Here is a 20558-nt window from a genome sequence, read left to right on the forward strand (position 1 = left end):
TGGCAAAGACACAACATAATTTTCGTCATTGTTATAATGATAAAGTGCAGAGAAGTCAATGAAGTCACTTTGCCTCGAGGAGGGCAGGTCATCTTTTTTAAGCTGCGGTGACCACTCTGGGTAAAACCGCAGCAGCAGAGGGAGACTGTGGTTGTGTGAGGAAAGCAGCTGCCCTGATCTGCTCTCTGCTCCCAGTTCATTCTGGACACTTCTCAGTATCCACGCCAACTGCTACCAAACAGCCGCCAACTAAAATACACTGCAAAGACATGAAATCAGAAAATAAACTGACAGTCCTGGAGGACAAATTGAGGGACAGGCCAAGACTTAACATTTAGAGACTTTTCAAGTCAATTTTATTGTCGTTTTTTGTTAAAAGAATTTCACAAAAATATTAAACTGTCGCAGACACCACTGACGACAAGCAGAGAATATCACATGACCACAACAGTGCCACAGAGAGGAGAGGGATAGAGAGAGAGAGAGAGATAGTAAACACTGTCCAAACTCAGAAGACATTTTAAAGTCAATGTCCACCTCTTCATAATCCACCGCGAGTGAGCACTGGCGACACAAAGGTTTTTCCTCCGCTGAAGGCTCCTCTGCTCCTCTGGGTGCCGGCAGTGTGTGTGTTTGTGTGTTTGTTTGTGTGTGAAAACACTGTCTGTGATGTGTGTGAGAGAATCGTCATCTCAGGGAGGCGATTGTTCGTTTCTCAGGTGGGGAGCGGCCACCCAAATGCACATTCTGTTTCCCTGCTGTAGAGAAAGCCCACAGTCCAGGTCGGTGTCCTGTCGATTGCCACACTGCCTCCATGATTAACGTGCATCGCACGAGATTGTAATGTCACAGGGGAAATAAGAAATGTCTTCGAGTTTCCTTTCAATTCATATCAGTACAGAAGAGGATACAAGCATCCTCTCCTGAAAGTATAAAAATATACACAATGTTTACAAAATAACCTGCTTCTCACTGTACATTTACTCCATAGGATGAAAGTCGTACTACTTCAATCGGGGCAAGGATTTTACATTAAAAAACAATCAGGATTTAAGAGGGAGCAGGATCCCAGACAACCTTGGAAACATTCTGCAATTCACGTGAGCCCCCCCATGAACTGAGGAGGACACTGTGGTGAAGCACATCCATCTTTTTACATAAATCTTCGTTTTTTCTTTGTAACACATTCCCCTCAGTCCTCTTCGAGCATTTTACAACTTAAATAAATACACTTAGAACAACGGGAACAGCCGAGAGAGAGAAGAGAAAAGTCCTGATTCCCTCTCTGAAGCTGAGTGTGCACGTTCTGTGTAAGTTCTTCTTCACTCCACCAAGTGACTTGATTTCCTGGAAGAGGCCGTTTGAGCACCTTACATCGTGTGTAATGATGTCCCGGGCATCGATCCTCGAAGGTGCACATTTCCTGCATTTTAAAGTCTAAACATCTTAATGCCGTTTCTTCATCTTTGGCCACCAACTCAGTGAGTCATGGCCGACTCTGCAGCCGGTGAGTTCGCTGTCTGCTCCTCTGCCGTCATGTCATGGTTGCCGTTTTGACTTATGGTTCCTTTCGCCTCCTCTTCTCTATCCTCAGGGCGAGTCTCATCCATGGGGGTCTCTGAGAGGTTCATCTTGTCCCTGCCGGCTCCGCCCTCCTGAGCCTTCTGCTCACTGCACATTTCCATCTCGGGGATCTCCGAGTCGAAAGGTCCGGCTGGAGCCACGGAGGGGGGATCTTTGCAGCCCGTGCAGCCCTAAAAACCAGAGAGGAAGAAGGTTAGTTCTACTCTGTGTTTCATTGGTTAATTACCTCGCCCAAGGAGGTCGTGTTTCTATCTGCGTATATCTGGTTTTGGTTGAGCTGCAGGCGACTTACAGAGATGTTGATGGCTCGCGGCAGGCGTCCTGTGCGGATCCAGGGGTGGACCTGGCTCAGCTCCCTCTTCTGCTCCTCCGAGAACCGAGGCTGATGTTTCTGCATGCTCCTCAAGGCCTCGCGGTCCTCTCGCAGCACTGTCTCCATGTCCCTGTTAGGCAAGGTAAAGACATGGTCAATAAAAACAAGTATTGTATTCAAAAATTCTAATGAGTATTTTAGGCCTTTAATATCAATATATTCTTAAGAAACAAAAAATATATTTCTAGGATGATCTGCTCCAATTACAACTGCCAAGGAGGTTATGTGTTTACCCCTGTCCTTTGATTTGTTTGTCTTATTTTGAAGATATTTTAAAGCCTTTACAGATGACAGAGTTATGCGCACTAATGAGTGACCTTCTCTATTTACCTGACTGGCAGCTGATACGTCATCATGACTTTGTTGTCAGTGTTGGCCATCAGGAGCCAGATGGGGTCCTGGAGGACACACTTGATGAACTGCTCCTCGCCTCCATCTCCCCCTGCACTGCTGCTGCCCCCTGCTGGCTGTTTGCGGGAGTGGTCGTTCTCCGATGAGTCGATGCTGCCAAAGTACTTGCTGGTGTGGCTGCCCTGACTGCTGCCTGCATGGACGGGGAAATTTAAAAGTTGATTATTGACGGTCATTGCCATTCATTTTACAAAACACGGAATAACCAATAAATACATGATTTATTTTTATCTGGTCAAATATATCTGCTTACTGTTGCCACTGGTGCCAGAGGAACTGCATCCGTTAGAGCCGGAGCCTGAACCCGAGGACCTGGTTCCTGAAAATCCTGAACCAGAAGCTGAGCCGGTGCCTGAGTGGGAGTCCTCCTGCAGCAGCAGGTCCAGCAGGTCGCTGGACGTGGACATTGCATCCTGGTTGGACTCATTAGCTTCACCCTGATAAGAGAATAAACAGGTCAATTTTCTTAATCTTCCAAGAAATAAGTAAAGTACAAGTTATCCTGAACATGTGTTGTACTTACATTCTCATTCTCCTTGGAGGTATCATCAGAGCTCCTCTGATTGGCAGAGCTCAGTCTCCCAGCAGCACCGCCCTGCGCAGAGGGCGTGGCTTGCTGTGATGCCGCCAGGGCAGTGGCAACCTCTAACCGGTTGCTTGGCGTCTCCTCCAGCTGCAACAAGTTGAGGGGAGAGGAGCACCGGGACTGGAAGAGGGGGGACTCTGTGCCCTCGCGGTCAGCTGGCATCTGATTGTAGGACTGTGGTGTGCTGCTGCGAGAAGGGACGCAGTTGCCGGGAATGGGCACAGGGCCGGAGATGACAGTGGGGATGATGGCGGGGGCAACGGCTGGGGTGGCACTTGGGTATGTGAAGTTAGGATTGTAGAAGTGTCCTGGGGTGGCCCCCGTCTGAGAGATGGGCGCTCCCATCTGGGGGAAAATGTAGTTGGGAAGAACGAGCGCCATCATGGGAGGAACCATCTGGGCGGGGGGGAAGCGTGAAGGGACTGGGATGGGTAGTGGCTGAGCGAGTGGTGGGTATACTGGGTATATTGGAAGCATACCAGGAGCGAAAGGGGCGGAGGGAATGCTGGCCTGGGAGCCTACAGAGGGCCAGGACGAGGTGTTTGTCACGGGTGCATGTGGCATGTGGAGTGGCAGGGGGGCGGCACTGGTTCTGGGGTCTAGGCGGCTCCCGCCCATTCCCAGAGAGCTGTGCTGATCAGAAGACTCCTGGTGCTTGAGCCGTTTTCCACCGCGGCCGCGCCGGTGACCGGTGCTGCCTCCTGCAGCGGGGTAGTCACGGGAACAACGTGCTCCTGGAGAAAGAGAAGATACAAAAACTAAAGCAAAAATATTTCCCCCTGAACATTTGTTTTGCTTATTTTACAACAATGAATAGATTTGGACTTTTAATCGGATTTAGTCTGTTATAAGTGTGTGTGTGTGTGTGTGTGTTTGTGTGTGTGTTTGTGTGATAGAATGTTTGTGTGCCCCTACCTCGTGACAGTGGGTTGGCAGCCGGGGTGGGGCACCGCACAGTCGAAGACGCCGACTGATCGAACACGCGCAGCTTGCTGAGGTCATTGAAGCGGTCAAGGAATATCTGCTCCTCCTGCTGGGTGTGAGCAGAGAGCACCTCCTTCGTCAGACCCAGGCGACCTCCTCCTCCGCCCCCACCAACACTGCAGCTTCTCCGGCTGTCCCTCTCTGGCTTAAGGGTTTGTGTGAGAGGATGCATGGGAGGAGGGGGTGATGGCAGAAGTGGAGGCGGGGCTGCGGTGGCTGTGCTTGCGGTGGGAGGTGTCGGCATGTGGAGAGAGGGAGCAGGGGCTAGCGTGGGAGTTGTAAGAGTCTCCTCCATGATGATGTCTGTGATAAATAGGAAGCAGCGTACGAAGAGACGTTAGAGGTTCTGTAACTTTTAGAAGAATGAATATCAAACAGTCACTTTATAAACAGTTTAATACAGTCAGCAATAAAAAGCTTCAACACTTTGACCTGGTCTGGAATGACCGGCAGCTAAGATATAGACAGTAGTAGATAAACTACTGCCTAGGTAAAAGGACTCTCGTGCACTTGATTTAAGCATTTAACATAATCCAGCAAAACTTGAATGAAAGTGGAAACAAAAGACAATCACTTTATTTTCAGTTAATCACAAGATAATTGGAGAAAATATGCAAACAGTATCACAGTACTTTTACAGCTTAACATTAATGCTTCAAGGAATTGCCTTGAAGCATATTGAAGTCCTTCAAATTCAGTCTGAGACATGCAAAGAGCCTCCATACAAACCTGATGAAAAAACAGACTACAGCGAACAGAAGAGTGTTGTTGCCCACCTGACTCGGGAGGCTTCTTGTCTCCCACATGCACGATGGTGCTGCTGAAGCTACACTGGGACGGGACTGAGGCTACACTCTCTGCCTTTGTGGCCATGGTCAGAGGGGGCAGGGGAGGTGGTTCACCTACGAGGTTAACTGAACCACAGACAAGAAATTAGTTAATGTGTTCTGCGCGGACACAGGCACAAGCCTTTTTCCTATCGGTCGTTGAAGAAAGTCTGAGCAAGCGTCCGAGGTTCCACAGAGAGAAATAAAATAAAAAAAGATATGTAGGTTTGAAGCAGAACATTAAACGATCAGCATAGAGCATGAACAAAGCTTTGTAGAGCAAAAGCAAAATAAAAAAAGAGGAGCAAATGAAGAGAAAAATCCGGCGGTGAACACACGTTCAGCATTCTTAGGAGTATTTTCTCCACCAACATGAACTGCATTACTGCGACTTGCCAACACAACCAGCACAACAACCCACACTGCGTCAGCGTAATTATTAAAAAGCACCTTTGCTGTTGCCGCTGGCTTCCTGCTGTTTGTCCTCGTCAGACGTAGTGGAGGCCGTGCGAGAGGAGCCACACTTCCTCTTCACTGTGTTGGGAATGTTGCAACTGTCCAAGTACCTGCACAAAGGCAAACATTGTTGTTGAATGAGTAAAGTGACAAACACAGAGATCATGTATGGCATCAGGATTTGCACCAACACACACCTTATGATGCTGTCCAGACAGTTGATCTGCTGGTAGGAGTAGCCGGTCGGCGGCTCCTTCTGTGCGAGCGGTGCAGGGACTAAAGCTTTGGGAGGTTTTGTCATGTCGGCGATCAAACCTTGGATTGGGTCGCTGTTGATGGCTCTGATCTTTGCTGGAGGAAGAACAAATACGACCAGGAGGTGAATACTTGACATAAAGTGATATTTTTTTGTACGGTTCCTTCATTGTAGTTTAATTCCCGGTAACAGGCAGGTTTTGCGTGATCTCTCATTTTGTGTATCCTCCATTGGTCACTTCAAACATTCTAAAACCAGAAACACAGGCACCAGACTAGAAGCGCGGAGAGAGTGCATACCTCTGCTAAGGCTAACGCCCTATCTCTCCATGTTGAAGAAAGCGAAAAAAAGGAATCCTGGATCCCCCTTTTTCTTAAATTGTCAAGGAAATTGTTTCCGTAGTTTTTAAGTAATCCTGCTGACAGACAGACAAACGGCAGTGAAAACAACCTTAGCAGAGGAAGTAAATCATACAGTGTGATAGACACCGGTTATCTGTCCTTTTACTTTACCTGCGTTAATGGTTTTTCTGGGCATCGGACGATTACGGGACTCAATGAAAACCTGCTGTCCGCTCGTCTTGACCATGTGAACGTCTTTGCAGATCTGCTGGAACGTCATCTGGAGAAAATCACAGCATCAGACGTGGTTAGCTGGACGCTGCATGACATCAGCATGGACATTCAGCTTAATTGACATTTTCCTCATGTTAAATAAGAAATTTGAAATCATGCATTATAAATAGGATGTAACATGATAAACGTTTAAAAGGAGATGACTATGTTGTATGGTTGTCATCCTCTACATGTCTTGTAGAGCATCTATGAGCTCTATCCCCTGACCCTGTGCCTGTGTTGTTGCTTAAACTCACAGGCTTGTGTAGAGCAACAGGAACAACTGCCTTGTCCATGGCCGGGCCGTTGGCGTCGCTGGACGAGGTGGCCGAGGCACTGTGGTGCTGATGGTGTGACCGGTGGGAGCCCCGCGATCCACTGGACCCGAGCGAGCTGTAGCCCTGGGAGCCGCCGCCTTGCACCGGCTGGCCCAGGAGCCGGTGGATCTGCTCACTCAGCTGCACGATGTCGGGCGTGGTGGTCTGGCTCTCGCAGCCCTGAGGCGTGGTGAACACGTCTTCATTCAGAGGGCTCCTGGAGACGGGAAGAACATACATTATCCTCTATTCATATTAACTCAAAACAATTTATAAAACCCTTTTTTTAATCTTAATCCGTTCAAATTCAAGCAAGTTAAATAACAAACTTACGTTCTGACTTTGTGTCGCCCTACGACGAATGCCACCTTGCGGCTCCAGGGGTTGACAAAGGACGACCAGCTGGTGTCGATGGTCACGTACTCCCCACTGCGGGCACACATCCTCAGGGGTGCATGGTTGAACGGCTGCCCTGCAAACTGAAAGACTGAAGAGAGACAACAAACCAGATAATCAATGAGAAAACTGCTCATTTTCCAGGATATGATATGTGTGAGTGATTCACATTTCAGTACTAAAGAGACTCACTCTTCTCGTGTATCGCCACCATTAATTGCCGATCCTCTGGGTGGATGTAAAGCAGAATGGGGGTTCCCACCAAGTCCTGAGGAAGGTAACCCAACAACGGCACTGCCCTGCAAACGTAACACATTTACAAAGCATTACATAATGACAACACATCTGTTACTGCTCTCTTCTTCGTGCAAGTAATCAATGCTTAATCTTGAGATGCAACAGGAGAACTGACCTCTCGTCAACCTCCTGGAAGAGGCAACTGGGAGTGTGACTGGTTGTGAAGATCCTCTTGTCTGCTGGGATACGAGGAGCTGGACGGCACAGAGGAACAGATACAACAGATCAGATGCTTGTATTAAGTACCTCAAGCAGAGGTGAACATGGGTGATAGCTGGGAAATTTCAAAGGGTCTCTATCTAGTTCACAAAACAATGTGGTATAGTGTTAAATACCTTCATATCCAGAGTGGACCCTCTCTGCAATAAGCAGGCAGCAGGGCTGCGGCTCAGCTGAGTCAGAGTCTTGAAGAGTGAGCTGGTAGGGCGTGAGGCGGAACGGGTAGTAGCGCATCTCGCCGCCCTGCACCCGGTTTGCACTGATCCGACAGAACATGGACTTCTCCTGAGTGCAATCGACCGGAGGAGATACTGGAAGGAAAGAGGATGTGAAAGTCAGTACAGGAAAAGGCACAATGAACTTGAGTAAAGCCGTATAAAATCATCCTGGATATATCTCATCCAAACCGAATCTTCCCACTTATTAACCCTTTCCCAGTTTCCCCTTGTCTCAGCTCACCGGAACCGATGCAGGAGGCCCAGGAAGGAAGGCGGCACGGTGCTGTGCCGCTGTAGAAAGTGCTGACATCTTGCGGGGCCAACAGCTCAGAGAACATAGTCCCCTGGAGACAATCGGACTTGCAGCGGAGCAGGGACGAGCCCTGGGGGGACACGTACACAACCTTCCCTGACAAGAAAGACACGGCCATGGAGAACGTGTCCTGGAAAAAAAAAGAGAAAGATAGAAGAAGTTTAGAAAAACTTACTTTCAACAACAATCGATTCAATCTTTCTCTGGGCAAAGTAGGTATTTGGCAGCTTATTGGTGAAATAGATTCTGTTACTGAATAAAGAAAGTGTGCAGATCCTCTAAAGATGAGCCAAGTTCAACTGAGAAAATAAGGTTTTCCAAAGCTGTTAACTGAGAAAAATGTCCGTAGCTCATTAAGCTTATTAAGAAAAAACTTACGGTGTTTTTGAGGGTGTATTCTGATGTGATGTTATCAAGCTCCTCGATTGTGAAGGTAGACAAGTCCAGACTGCAGCCTTCACACTCCTCCACACTCCACTGGTGGTAGTACTCCCGGTTTGCTGCAAAAAGTGAACACAAGTTAAAGTGAGATTTGAATATAACAAAAAAGCTCAAAGACACAAGAGACGTCAACTAAAGGGGCAGGGGCTTGAATCACTTCAAAGAAACACATGCACTGGTTCTTTGTGTGGCAGAGGAGAGGAAACCTACAGCAACAGATGCTCACCTCTGACTTGGCGGACACACTGAAGTGCGTATTTCAGTGCATTCAGAGTGCTGGAGTGACCCTTTGACTTTCGCTCAGATGGCAGACGGAGCTTCAGCTCCTTGATGGCCTTCATTAGCTCTTTCTGGGTCTGGGCCCTCGCTGACTGGTCGCTGCTGCAGCCGGAGGTACTGTAGGCCACGGAGCAACTGGGAGGTGACAGGCTCTGGGAGTTTGAGCTGGAGAAAGAGAGGAATGAACATCAGACCTAGAAAAGGTGCTGGGTATGTCTATGTCACTGCTGTATTGACTGATCTCCCTGCAGAGGAGTTAATAAGCTTGACTCCTCTCGTCTGAATAATTCATAAACTGCTAATTTCTATCTCCTCTCACCTCTTGTTGCTCTCTGTGGTCTCCAGCATCATGCCTGAGTCTTTGCCATTCGAAGAGCTGTGGGAGCTGCGTGTGGACTGGCGCCCACGTGAGCCGCTTCCCCTCTCCATGCCACCTTCGCTTTCCCGCTCCCCAGAGTCGTTACCGCTGGAGAGGCCGTCCATATCGTCCGAGTTGGGACCCCTCTGGTCTCTGGATGAACCTCCGGATCCCGACCCTGCGCTGGGAGATGAGCCTCCACGGGCTCCGCTCCCTTGCACTGGGATGGTGACATTGGCACTGGTCTGACCGCCGATGCTTTTCAGAGAGTTGAACACTTCTGACTCGGCCTCCTGGTCATTGTCTTTTCCGTTAGCCCTTGCCACCCTCCCCCGAGTGCTGCCGCTGGCCATTAATATAGAGTTGTCATAACTCATACTAGAGTAGGATGAGGCTGGTGCAGCTTGATTTAGGTTTCAGCTGAGGAATAAAGCAGGAACGACTTAAATCTAAATTTAAGTGGGACTGTGTATCCACAGGTAGATCATAGTGGAAGGATGTTAATTTTAAGAACTATGGAGAGAAATTCATGTCTTGGGGCGAAACTGTCACTCAACGTAGAGAGGACAACAGATGAATTTTTTGTTTTACGAAACAGCCTTGGCACAAGTGCTCCGACAGATGGGACGAGAGATTGTGAAGGAGAGTGAGAAAAACAGCTCTGGGTGAGAGCCACAAAATTATCCACGCTCTGTATCTGGTCTTCTCGCCTCTTCGGAGATGTGTTGCTCTTGGTGCTGAAGGCCACCTGAGATGACAAAAAATGGAGAAGCAGACAGACAGAGAGAGAGAGAAAGAGGAATATATTAGCTGCAAGATTACAAAATGCTTGCTGTGGCCTTGTCGGTACATCTCAAGGACTTAAACTATGAAAACAGAGAAAAATATCAGTTTATCGTGTTGGCCTTGAAGTAAGATTCAAATATGACCATGAGATGTTTTTCCCGGCCTCGTGGTGCAGGCTCTATGTTTGTCGGGATGTAAGTTTGTGTGGTTGTTAACCTTATACCTGGAAAATCACTTTGAGTAGATAATGCAATCTCCTCCTATGTGCATGCAGCAAGTGCGTACGCGTGCATCTGAATATAGAAGCACAGGACTTGTCCTAATGCCTCAATTACAAGTGACAATTGTCGTCACAGCTTAGTCCCCCTTTACCAAGACGACAGTCAAATCGAACGCAAGTAAACGTCTAGTGCTATTTATTTCTTGGTTAAGAAAAACACCCAATAATCCTTTAAGCCCTGCAAACGCAACTAGAAGACAACACACAACGGTCCTCAGTCTCTAAAACTTTACATTTTTATACACAACCTGTCTCACAAACCCCCCTATTATCCTCCCCTTCACCTTCCCCCGCCAGGTGGGCTGTGATGCTTTTGATGCCGAACTTGCTCAGGTCAGGTTTTAGTACCGCAGCTTCCTGTGCTGACGCAATAACCCAATATCGGCTTAGCGGACAGGTCAAGTGCAGCCGTCACCAGCTGGATATGGCTCATTATTCCTGACAGGTGGATAATAGGTATGGACGGCTAATGACGATAGCAACTCATGACACAGTGATTAAAACAAACGTAGTAACTCTGGAGCGGAAACTGGTGGATCAACCGCAGGGATTTGAACCGGGACTAAATGCACGTGGTGCTGTATCAATGTGACCAAGGTGCCTCCTCTCCGATCACGAAAATGCTAATCAGCATTATGTTTTGTTACATGGATGATTATCAATTGCACATGGCAAATCGTGTGCGTGCTGCAGCCGAACCGGGCGGGGGAAGGAACATAATGTGCAAGCAGGGTGTGAGTGGGTGTCGTGTCAGGCTGGCAGCCATGCATACTTCTACGGGTGATGGCAGGGGCATATGGTGGTGGATGTAGGAGGTGGTAGTGGTGAACTGGCTCAACCACCCACTTGCTAAGCCAGCTGTAGTGGGCCATTTTCTTGTAATGGGGGGGGGGGGGTGCCACCCTTTTCATTAGACTCAATCCATGTGCTGTTGTAACACTGCTGCAGCAAATCAGTGTGTACAGACACAACTGTTGTACTCACAGTCCCACTCATAGGTTAGGGTGTTTTTTTCTGATAAATGTGGTTTAAATTAGTTATTTGATGCAACTAAAATGTGGCTGATTATTAGCATCATTACTGATTGAACTAATATTTAAAATCAACAAAAGCATCTCTGTGGTTGTAAACGAAATGTAGGAGACAAGAGCTCTGCTCCAACAGCTGGCCACAGATTGGTAAACTATCATCGGTGATGATAATCAAGTGTTCGTCTGATAGAATTAAAGTACACAGGCAAGGCATTGACGTACCATGTTCAGCCACTGTAATTAGATTGTACTTGTCAATTAATATAATTAGTGACAAAAGTGATGTCAAGTAAGATCTCAAGTGTGTGATTATATAACACACTATCACATATTTCAAACAGAAACTGCAAAAAAGTTGATTCCTACCTTTATAAAATATAACATCAACATTCAATAAACCTCATCTCCTGAGTGTGGCTGGTGCACTTAGAGCCCTAATGGGTCGGTTAATTGATTAGCTCATCAACTGATACAAAACAATTTAAGGACCCCAGGCCTGGAAAGAGTTGTGTACTGGTTATAATAGACACATTTTGTGTTTCTTTGAGACTAAATGAATAATAGATTTAACCAGAAAGCAGTCAGCAGGTTTTTTATTACATTATATTAACAGTATTGCAGCCCTAGTTCCAGTAAACTCGAAAACAACCACAACAGAGCAGCTTGAACTTCCGTGTGAGTCACCAGCGATTTACCAGAAAGAGCATGAGCTGCGGTGTGAAGAACAAAGTGCTCCACAGCCGCAACTAGAGCATTGAACACGATACAGAGACACAGAGAGACAGTCACCTGGCGATAACAAGAGGGAACATGAGACTCTGCCCTGCTGCAGGAAGGTGTGGCGCGAGATTAAAGACTATAAATCAAATAAAAACAATTACAAACTGACGCTGCTGTGATTCTATGCTGCGTGGACGCACCCTGCTCTGTGCACAGAGACACGCCCCCACTCTTGACTGTGTACATGCTGCACGTGTACGGAGCTGTGTTTCCCGCACGCCTGGCCGGCCGCTGATTGGTTGCCGGGCTGGACCAATGAGAGCGCTCAAGCATGCAGAGGGAGACGGCTCTCAGACGCTGGTCTCAGCTCCGCCCCTGGCTCTGACTGGATCAACATGTGGGGCGTTGCAGCTGATTCACGATCAGCTGCACCGTGCAGCACCCAGCGCTGAACATATTGTACATTTGTGAGCCACGCGATAAAAAGAGTGTGTTGAAAAAAAACACAACACGACATGGCCACACGACTTCTTAAAGCAACATTACAACATACTACACTGTTATTACTCAAACGTTTATACGCATTATAAATACATTTAAGGTGGATCTTCTTCACTTTGACTGAAGTTTGCTCTGATAAAATAGAAACACTGAAATGCTGCTGAAATCTGAGGTTTTTGGATGAATAACTGTAAAATAATAATGTTTATAACTTTTATAACTTCCACCTGACACCCCCTCTCTCTTAATCTCTTTCTTCAATTAATGCTAATAACATTTATGTTTAACATAGATTTTTCTGCTAAATATTTGTTATTTTGTTGATGTATTCTGTCCGTGCTGGGAGGGGTATCTCTCACTTGAAACTCTCCCTCTGGTTTTTGCATTTTCCCCAACTGTTAAAAGGGGATTTTTAGTAGTTTTTCATAGATTGTTTAGCCCCATAAGGTGAATTATGATGAGTGTACATGGACTATACCAATAAAGTTTGAATGATTGTATTATACCTCTTTTACACCAAAGTTAGCAGGTAGACGTGGCTATTAAGTGACTCCTTTCCGATTGCAAGAGGAGGAGTTTCCCTTAGTGACTGTTAGTGGGTTTTTCGACAAGTGGAAATAGGCCATATGAAGATTAGCTCCCTGGTGGAGATCTGGTTCGTGACAAAACCTTCCTGCATGGCACAAAATCTTAAACCCCATCCTCAGAATGTAAATCCTCCACATGAAAAACCAGCAACTCTGAATGGCTGGGGAAAGTTTCAGATCCTTCACCTTCATTTTAGGAGCGATTAGAAAACACAAAACATGTGCTAAAACACAAAGAACAACAACACAGCCTTGGCCATGGTGGAAAGTTCAATTCCCACTGACGTCATTCAGACGTGGGGCCGCTGATCCATTCTTCCACCTGCCAAATGGGCTGACTAAAAGACCAACAGATTAATAAACCAGGTTACTTTTAAAGGAAGTGAAGTCTGGACTAGTTGTGGCACAGCCTCAAGTGCCCATGAATCAAAGCTGCAGCACTTCAAACATCATCCAAGTTGGAGAGTCAAAGTGCCAGAAAAATTCAAAGTATTTTAATGAGGTAACTGTAAAATGCGGTATAAACTGAGTCCTGTCCAATTATTTCTACCACCTGGATTTATGTTATTCAGCAGATACTAAGCAGACATTTCAAAATTCTATTCATGTTGGCATTCTTCCACAACATCTACCAGCGGTCTCTATGTCACTGGACCACACATTTAGTTAACTGGGTAAGTAGCTAATCGGGTCATCTCCTGGGGTAGTGACAGCTGATGTTCACGGTTTGGGCTGTAACCAACTACCAACAAAAAACTGCTTAGGATATTGTGTGAACAAACTACATTAGCATGTTTGATAGACGACTGGGAATAATCCAACTGTAACCACTTGTCCTCAGCTATTTGTTTTTGAGAACCGTGCCATGATCTGTGACAACACATATGGACCCCATGGACCTCAAGAGCGCTGTTCCTCTCAGCCGAAAGTTTAGTTTAGAATTCTGCAACTTTTAAAAGGCCAGTAAAGGTACAAACATTTCTCTTGAATCCAAATCAGGGGGGACACTTTGTTGCTGCTTCAATAAAATATGGATTGCACTGTCGCTGCCTGCCATTACTAACACACACAAAATAAATGGTGCTGGTGTCAAGTTTATTTGGCTTATTCAAATGCTGGAAGTGTCACCTCCATGATGCCCACCCACACGATGGGCACACATTGGGTGGCGGAGAGTTTCTGCTTTCTGTTTAAAACTTGGTCAACATTTGCCTGTGTAAACCTTGGGAATATTTATGTACAGCTGTTTTGCTCACTTAGGCCCTCAGCAGTGTGAAATACTTGCAAAGACCTGCAGGGTTACATCAGCGCAGATTGAGCTCCTGTGGTCTTTGTGAGGCCCATGCTGTGTGGGTGTATCAACAGAATAAAACAAGCTGTAATGATGCACACATCAGGAACACAGGAGCCTCTAGCAAAATTATATTTATGTTTTTTAAATTAAACTATCAATTTTCAGAGTTATAAAATAATCAATCAAAACCAAATATTTCAAAAATAAAAACTGAATACTTGAACAAGGAGAAAAACGTTAAAAGATAATTCATGATAAAGAAAATATTAATCTATGTTATTGTTTCAAATACATAATGCCTGTTTGCATTTAACAGACACTAACAAGCCCATGCATCCCTTCTGCAATGTGTGATGGAGGAGCAGATACTTTCAATGTCCAGTATGATTATTGTAATGAAGAAGCTTTAACAAATATACACATTTCAGTAATTCCAATCAATGACACTGCAAATATAAGGAACAGGATAAATAAATAAAAAAAAGCCTCTGAAAAAGTTAAGAGGTTGTTAAAATAACATTAAAATACCTGGTGTTGCTTCAGTGGCAGCAGTCAAGGTGTGACGAACCACTAAGTAATACATCTCATATACATAAAAAAATAAAATAAAGGCTGAACATTAAAGATGGGATTGGCCATGAATCTGAAGGGGCGTGCCCTCGTGTGTACGAGCGAGCAGCACATGAAGCTGAGGGAGGAGGCGGCGTCACGTTGACACTGATAACAAACCGATCACGACTTGATACAGATCCGAGTTAACGCTTCACTTAATATCAGTGAAAACAATCATCTGCGTACAATTACCGTACATTGTGATCCTTTCCACAGGGAGCAGGCGTGTCACTACATTGTTCAACATGCGTGTCCACGAGCTCCATCTGACAGACTCACGACGATTTTAGTCAAACGTCCAAAAAAAAAAAAAAACGTACATAAACGCAACAAACGACTTTTTTAGCTAGCAACTGTTTAGCGTAATAAACGTGTTGTTATCCCTGAGGCTGTGCGTTTACGCGCATGGCGTACGCAAAGGGTTAAAACACATTTACACATTTCAGGTTTTACACTGTTAGCACTGCTGGATGTTCTCATAGCCGATTGTACATTTAAAGTTGTTTACTAAGTTATATGAGTTAAAATGAAGAGTGACAGCTAACGTGCATAAACAAAGACGCATAAACAAAGACGCAGAAAGAGCAGACGCTTACCTGGAATAATTGTTGAAACGTCGCGAGCAGCTTCGTTACTCCACCATGACAGTGCAGCGAGTGACAGGGAAGCAAAGAGACGCAGTGTAAATCCTGACTCGTTGCTTTTGCGCTGCGCTCTTTTTCTGTTCCTTCTTCTTTTCGTCCGCTGAGCTACACGCAGGGACACACGTGCGGGTGCGGGGACTGGCAAGTGAGGCACAATGCGCCGCCGTGATTGGACGAGGGCCGGCCCTGGCTCCGCCCCCGGCTCGCTCTGATTGGCTGGCGAGGGCGGGGCCGGCCTCACGGGGCTCGGCGCTCACGTGGTGGAGAGTATGGTCCCGACTTCAAACACAGGGACATGAGGGGGCGGGGCCAACACACTGCTGTGGGGCCAGCGGGGCTGACCGTAAGAGACGGTAAGAGCAGCGCACATTCATTTTAGTGTGAGGAGGAGAAAGCTAGTGTTGTTGTACAGAACGTACGATGGAGAGGCTGTGCTTCGTCTGGTTATAATACTGTATTAATAACAGTGTTGCACCTATATCTAGTTACTGCATAAATAACAGTGATGCACTTATAGCAGGTTATTACTGTAAAAGTGATGCATCTATAGCTGGATATAACTGCATCAATAACAGTAATGCACCTATAGCTGGAGAAAACTGCATGAAAAACAGTGATACACATATAGCATGTTTTAACTGCATGTATAACAGTGATGCACTTATAGCTGGTTATAACTGTACAGTGATGCACCTGTTGCTGTATAAAAATAAAGGTAAGCGGTTATATTGCTTTTGTTATATTGCTTTTGTTTTAAAATTTTGATCCAGTTATACACGGATGAAGATGCAGCTGAAAGCTCCAGTAAAAATTATTATGTGGATCATACGCTTTTCTATTGTGTTTTTTTTATTTATATTATATACAACGTTTTGACCACCTCCTTATATTACCCCTGGAAGTTAATTGGAAAACTGTCCAAATATCTTTATTTGTTATTATTTTCAAATTATAGGTGAATTCATTTGTGACACCGAATGGATGTTGACACTCTCCTGCCTGTACTCTACCTCCTTTTCGCCTCAGCACTGAACACTGCAGGGATTATTGCACTGCGCCTTTATTTGGTACTTACGGCAGCAACGAGGCCATGCATGCACTTTTCAACGTGCTCCTAGCCCGGTGACGTCGACTGTACTCCTTTCCCTCTCTGAAGGCACGCGGACGGCGGGGTGGTTGCTGGCTGGCCGTAAACAGAGCAGATGTAGGGCACATGCCAGAGGCTGCTGGTACATTTTCTCTGCAGGGCGGGAGAAGGAGGGCAGGCCAAAACACACTGAGCACACATCTAATAATGTTTGTTACAATAGTGCATCGAAATAACAACAAAAAAAGGCCTCTGTTTTTTTTTTACCTGCGACACTAAATCAACCTTTTGCGTTTGTGTTTGTGGTGAGTCATCAGTGTTAAGTCTCAGCAAAGATGGCCATGTTCTGCATCTGCATGGGATCCAAGCTTATCCTCTCTCAACGTTATTTTCACTTGTGAAATAACTCCCCAGTGAGTTTGTTTGACATGCAGTCAAATTCAACTCCTGCATCAATGATATATACCGTGTATAAACATGTATAACTAAAACATATTATAATAACACAATAGATTTCCACAGGAGCAGATTAAATTGCAGAATTGTGTATGAAAAAAACCCATCAGAAAATCAAATCTAATACAAAACCATCACTATCGTGTGATAATGTATATAAATGTCCATAATTCATCATGAGCTGTTTCTCTAATATAAGTTACTACTAATATTATTGTTACAAGTGGTTGAAAGGTTTTTCAATCAATAATTATTCAAAATCACAACACTAAGCTGTTTTATGTGGCTGTAAATGGAACACGAGTTTAGAATATCAAGTCAAATGGAAGTTGAGTTAAGAACTGGTCACAAATCCCAGTGCAAATGAGTGACTCAATGTATAATTACAGCTCTGTCTATTCAAAAATAAACCAGTCAATATGTGGTCTGTACCACCTGACATCACAATACAAAAATACTAGAAAGACGCGCCCCTGCCTGAATGCTCCACTTTGTTCAGCAGTCAGTAGTTTACTCGGCTTCTCGGCCTGTGGGGCTTAGTCGGTCGCACTTGGCTGGTCTGAGCCTGTTGGCTGGAGATGGCAGCGCAAGGAGAAATCCAGAGTGCTGACCTAAAAGCTGCCTGTCGCTGCAGAGCTGTCTCTCAACGCTATGACTGGCACAAATTCAGTGTTAATATAATGCTTATGTACTGAGAGAGAAATGGTAAGATAGAGATGGTGTGTTAGGTGGGATTCATCCTCTTGGGACTAGGAATACCTGTAATATATAGTATTAAAAAGGCTGTACTGTATTGCAACAACAAGATTACAGTCAAACAGATCAAGGATTTAGATTTCCATTTTGTCGAGGACATATTGTACTTGTTCTTTGAATTTGTTCTCTTTAAAAGATAGATACTATCTTTGAAAAGATGGAAATCTACATTGTTGATCTGCAATGTGTTTGACTGCAATCATGATACTGTAAGTGCAAGAACATTTTAGGGTGTGTTAAGGACAAACTGTTTATTTGAAACTATGAACATACTAAAAATAGCACAGCAATAGTCCCATGTAGTAGAAATGTAAATCTGCCCCGATAAGAAATGGACTTTCAAAGATCAGCATGTAAAATGTCCACTAGAGGGAAGCATTGCGCAAACTTGGCTCCTTGGAGAATCACTGACATGCAGATCTGAACCAATAAGAATCGAACAACTACATTTATTAGAATTAAACAGCAATTTGAATGAAAGCTGCAGAAGATATTTTATCTTAAGAGGACCTGCCTTTTTAAATGAAGAAGAAATTAAATGGTGATAAAGTGGCAACTCAGCCTTGGTGGAGGTGTTTGTTCTCTGAGTGTCCTCCTAGTTAGCTTTATTATTATTTTATGAGTTTACTAATACTTTATAAATCATAAATAAGCAGGTTTGGACTTATTTCAGATGGCAACACGCTACATATTGTCCAGAACTTGTCTGTTTTTCATGGAGCTGGAACATACCTTGTATGTTTGTGCAGACCCACGTGCATTTTGTTTATTTTCACAGGTTGTGACAAGATAACAAAGATTATCGTGCAGATGGAGGCAGGAAGTTCAGTCAGTTTATGTGATGTCTTAATTAATGTTAAAACTTCAATTTAGAAAATCCAGTTAATTTATGAGGCTTGATATGTTGATGCTATCTTCAGTAAAAGAGTCTGATTCAACCTCTGGACCAAAATCACGCTGACATTAATGTAGCTACTGATCCAACTCGATGTTTTACCAGAGTCAGAAGATGACAACTGTGGTGAACTAGACAACCATCGTGATGGGAGACACTTCATCATCCATCCATTATCTAAACCACTGATGCCTTGAGGGGCTGGAGTCTCTGGTTCTTGTGGATCAAGTGTATGATAAACACCTGCGGGGAATTTCATTCTTCTAACCCTAACCCCTCATCAAATTTGATACAAATATTGATGTGACCTCATATAAAAATTAAAGAAATGTATGTAAACTGATACTGCAAGGCAATAATTCAGGTTTTGTCATGTCTATGGAAATATTGGTACTGTTATGATGTTAAATTCTAGATCCTGTATACTCTTCATAGGTTTCCTTCTATTATCCTCATAGCTGGATTAATGATGTGACCAAGCAGAGAAGGGATCAGGAATGTAAAACTTTCACCTCATTGAGGTACAGCCAGATGTTGGGCACCTCTTCATCCATGTCTGATCTATGACGTCTTCCAGCACTTAAACAGGCCCATCCACATCCAGCTCCTTGTCAGGACCATCTTTAAACTGGTGCACAGTGTGCCACAGTGCTCTCGAAGCTGCCTTTGGCTGCGTCTCCTCCTCAGCGGTCTTGGTGGATGAAGCATCAACATCAACTTCCACCTGTGGCTGCTCTACAGAGGAGGCAGCAGCTGCGACTAGCTCAGTTTGAGAAGGTTTGCACTTCCTCTTCCTTTTGCGATTGAACGAATGTCTCCTTTCCTCCATAACACTGGAAGATTTCACTATTTTTCTCCTCCTGCAGGAGATCGGTAGTTGGGTCAGTCTGGTTGCTGTTTGGCTGCATCTCTTCAGTGTTCTGAGCAAGTTTGCGATTCTCCATCTCTTTGAGCTTGATCTCAAAAACTGTCAAAAATGATGTGCGTCTCCATACACCCATGGTTTTGTTCGAGCAGGTCTGCTCCTTTCCATAACCCTGGGAGATTCCACTCTTTATCTCCCTCTGCAGGAGATCGCCCCCAATTTCAAACTGCATGTTTCTCTGTAGTTCTGTTATCGAGGTCTGAGAAATTAAAAAGCAAATTGCATCCAGAAAGCAAAGTAAACCAAGCGAATCAGTAGCAGAGAGCTAAGTAATGACCTGGTGAACTGAGTGAACCAAGTAAACCAAGTGAGGATTGAACCTTGATTCACTTAATTTATACCTACCTTCATAAAAGGATCATAGGATCAAAGGATCAGAGGATCCTTACAATTGCATCCTAGAATTCCTTTATGTACATTTGTACTGAATCAACTGTATCTGTGGCAACAATACACATAAACAACAGTAATGATTCCAGAGATTCAAGTCGATCAACCAAACTGACACTGACACATACTGGTTTATAACAGTTTCTGTTTATTGATAGACCGTAAGCATAGAAGTAGATACAGCAGGCACAAAATACAGCACTCTGATTGGCCAGTAATATTACAAATGGTGTTTTTGTTATAATACATTTCTTCCGTGTCTCTAGAAATGTCCTCTATGCCCAGTATATCTTTATCTCTCCTGCTTGTTTGTGAGATCCATTTTTGTGGAAATACATTTAGCACATCTCTATAGAAAGAAAACTACAGTACATTCATTTTTCATTTATTCCCATGTGAACAAACATCTCGTCTCCTCTTTGGAATAGAAAGCAGTGAGCTCAACAGTGCTGAATGATTACTATTCCTTATTACTATGTGTTTACACAAGTTGGCCGACAACTTTGCCAGCATTTAAATACAGAAATGTTTTTTAAATCTTGGCTGTGTAGAAAAAAGGAAAGAGAGTATATTTGCTAGATGAGTACTGCATGATGAACTTTGAGTACATAATACAATACATTAATTACTTGAATAATGATTGCATTCACATGTGCTGTAGTCTA

At 44.6% G+C, this 20558-nt stretch overlaps 1 protein-coding gene across 2 annotated transcripts; it reads right to left on the reverse strand.

The window, feature by feature from the left end:
• Positions 1-327: 327 nt before the first annotated feature.
• per1b (period circadian clock 1b) lies at positions 328-15492 on the reverse strand. Of its 2 annotated transcripts, XM_062384416.1 has the most exons (20): positions 15337-15492; positions 8891-9677; positions 8519-8736; positions 8230-8351; positions 7780-7981; positions 7437-7631; positions 7217-7295; positions 6997-7103; positions 6742-6895; positions 6349-6625; positions 5990-6098; positions 5419-5572; positions 5216-5331; positions 4715-4852; positions 3870-4241; positions 2892-3688; positions 2622-2805; positions 2288-2501; positions 1877-2027; positions 328-1754 (listed from the first exon to the last, which is right to left on the reverse strand). In XM_062384416.1, exons 2-20 carry the CDS (start codon positions 9304-9306, stop codon positions 1479-1481), a joined length of 4281 nt encoding a protein of 1426 aa, XP_062240400.1. In that variant the 5' UTR covers positions 9307-9677; positions 15337-15492; the 3' UTR covers positions 328-1478. The 2 variants fall into 2 exon arrangements, with proteins under 2 accessions (XP_062240400.1, XP_062240401.1); XM_062384417.1 differs by lacking the exon at positions 4715-4852.
• Positions 15493-20558: the final 5066 nt, after the last annotated feature.

This window comes from Platichthys flesus, chromosome 24, assembly GCF_949316205.1.
Source record: "Platichthys flesus chromosome 24, fPlaFle2.1, whole genome shotgun sequence".
NCBI lineage: Eukaryota > Metazoa > Chordata > Actinopteri > Pleuronectiformes > Pleuronectidae > Platichthys > Platichthys flesus.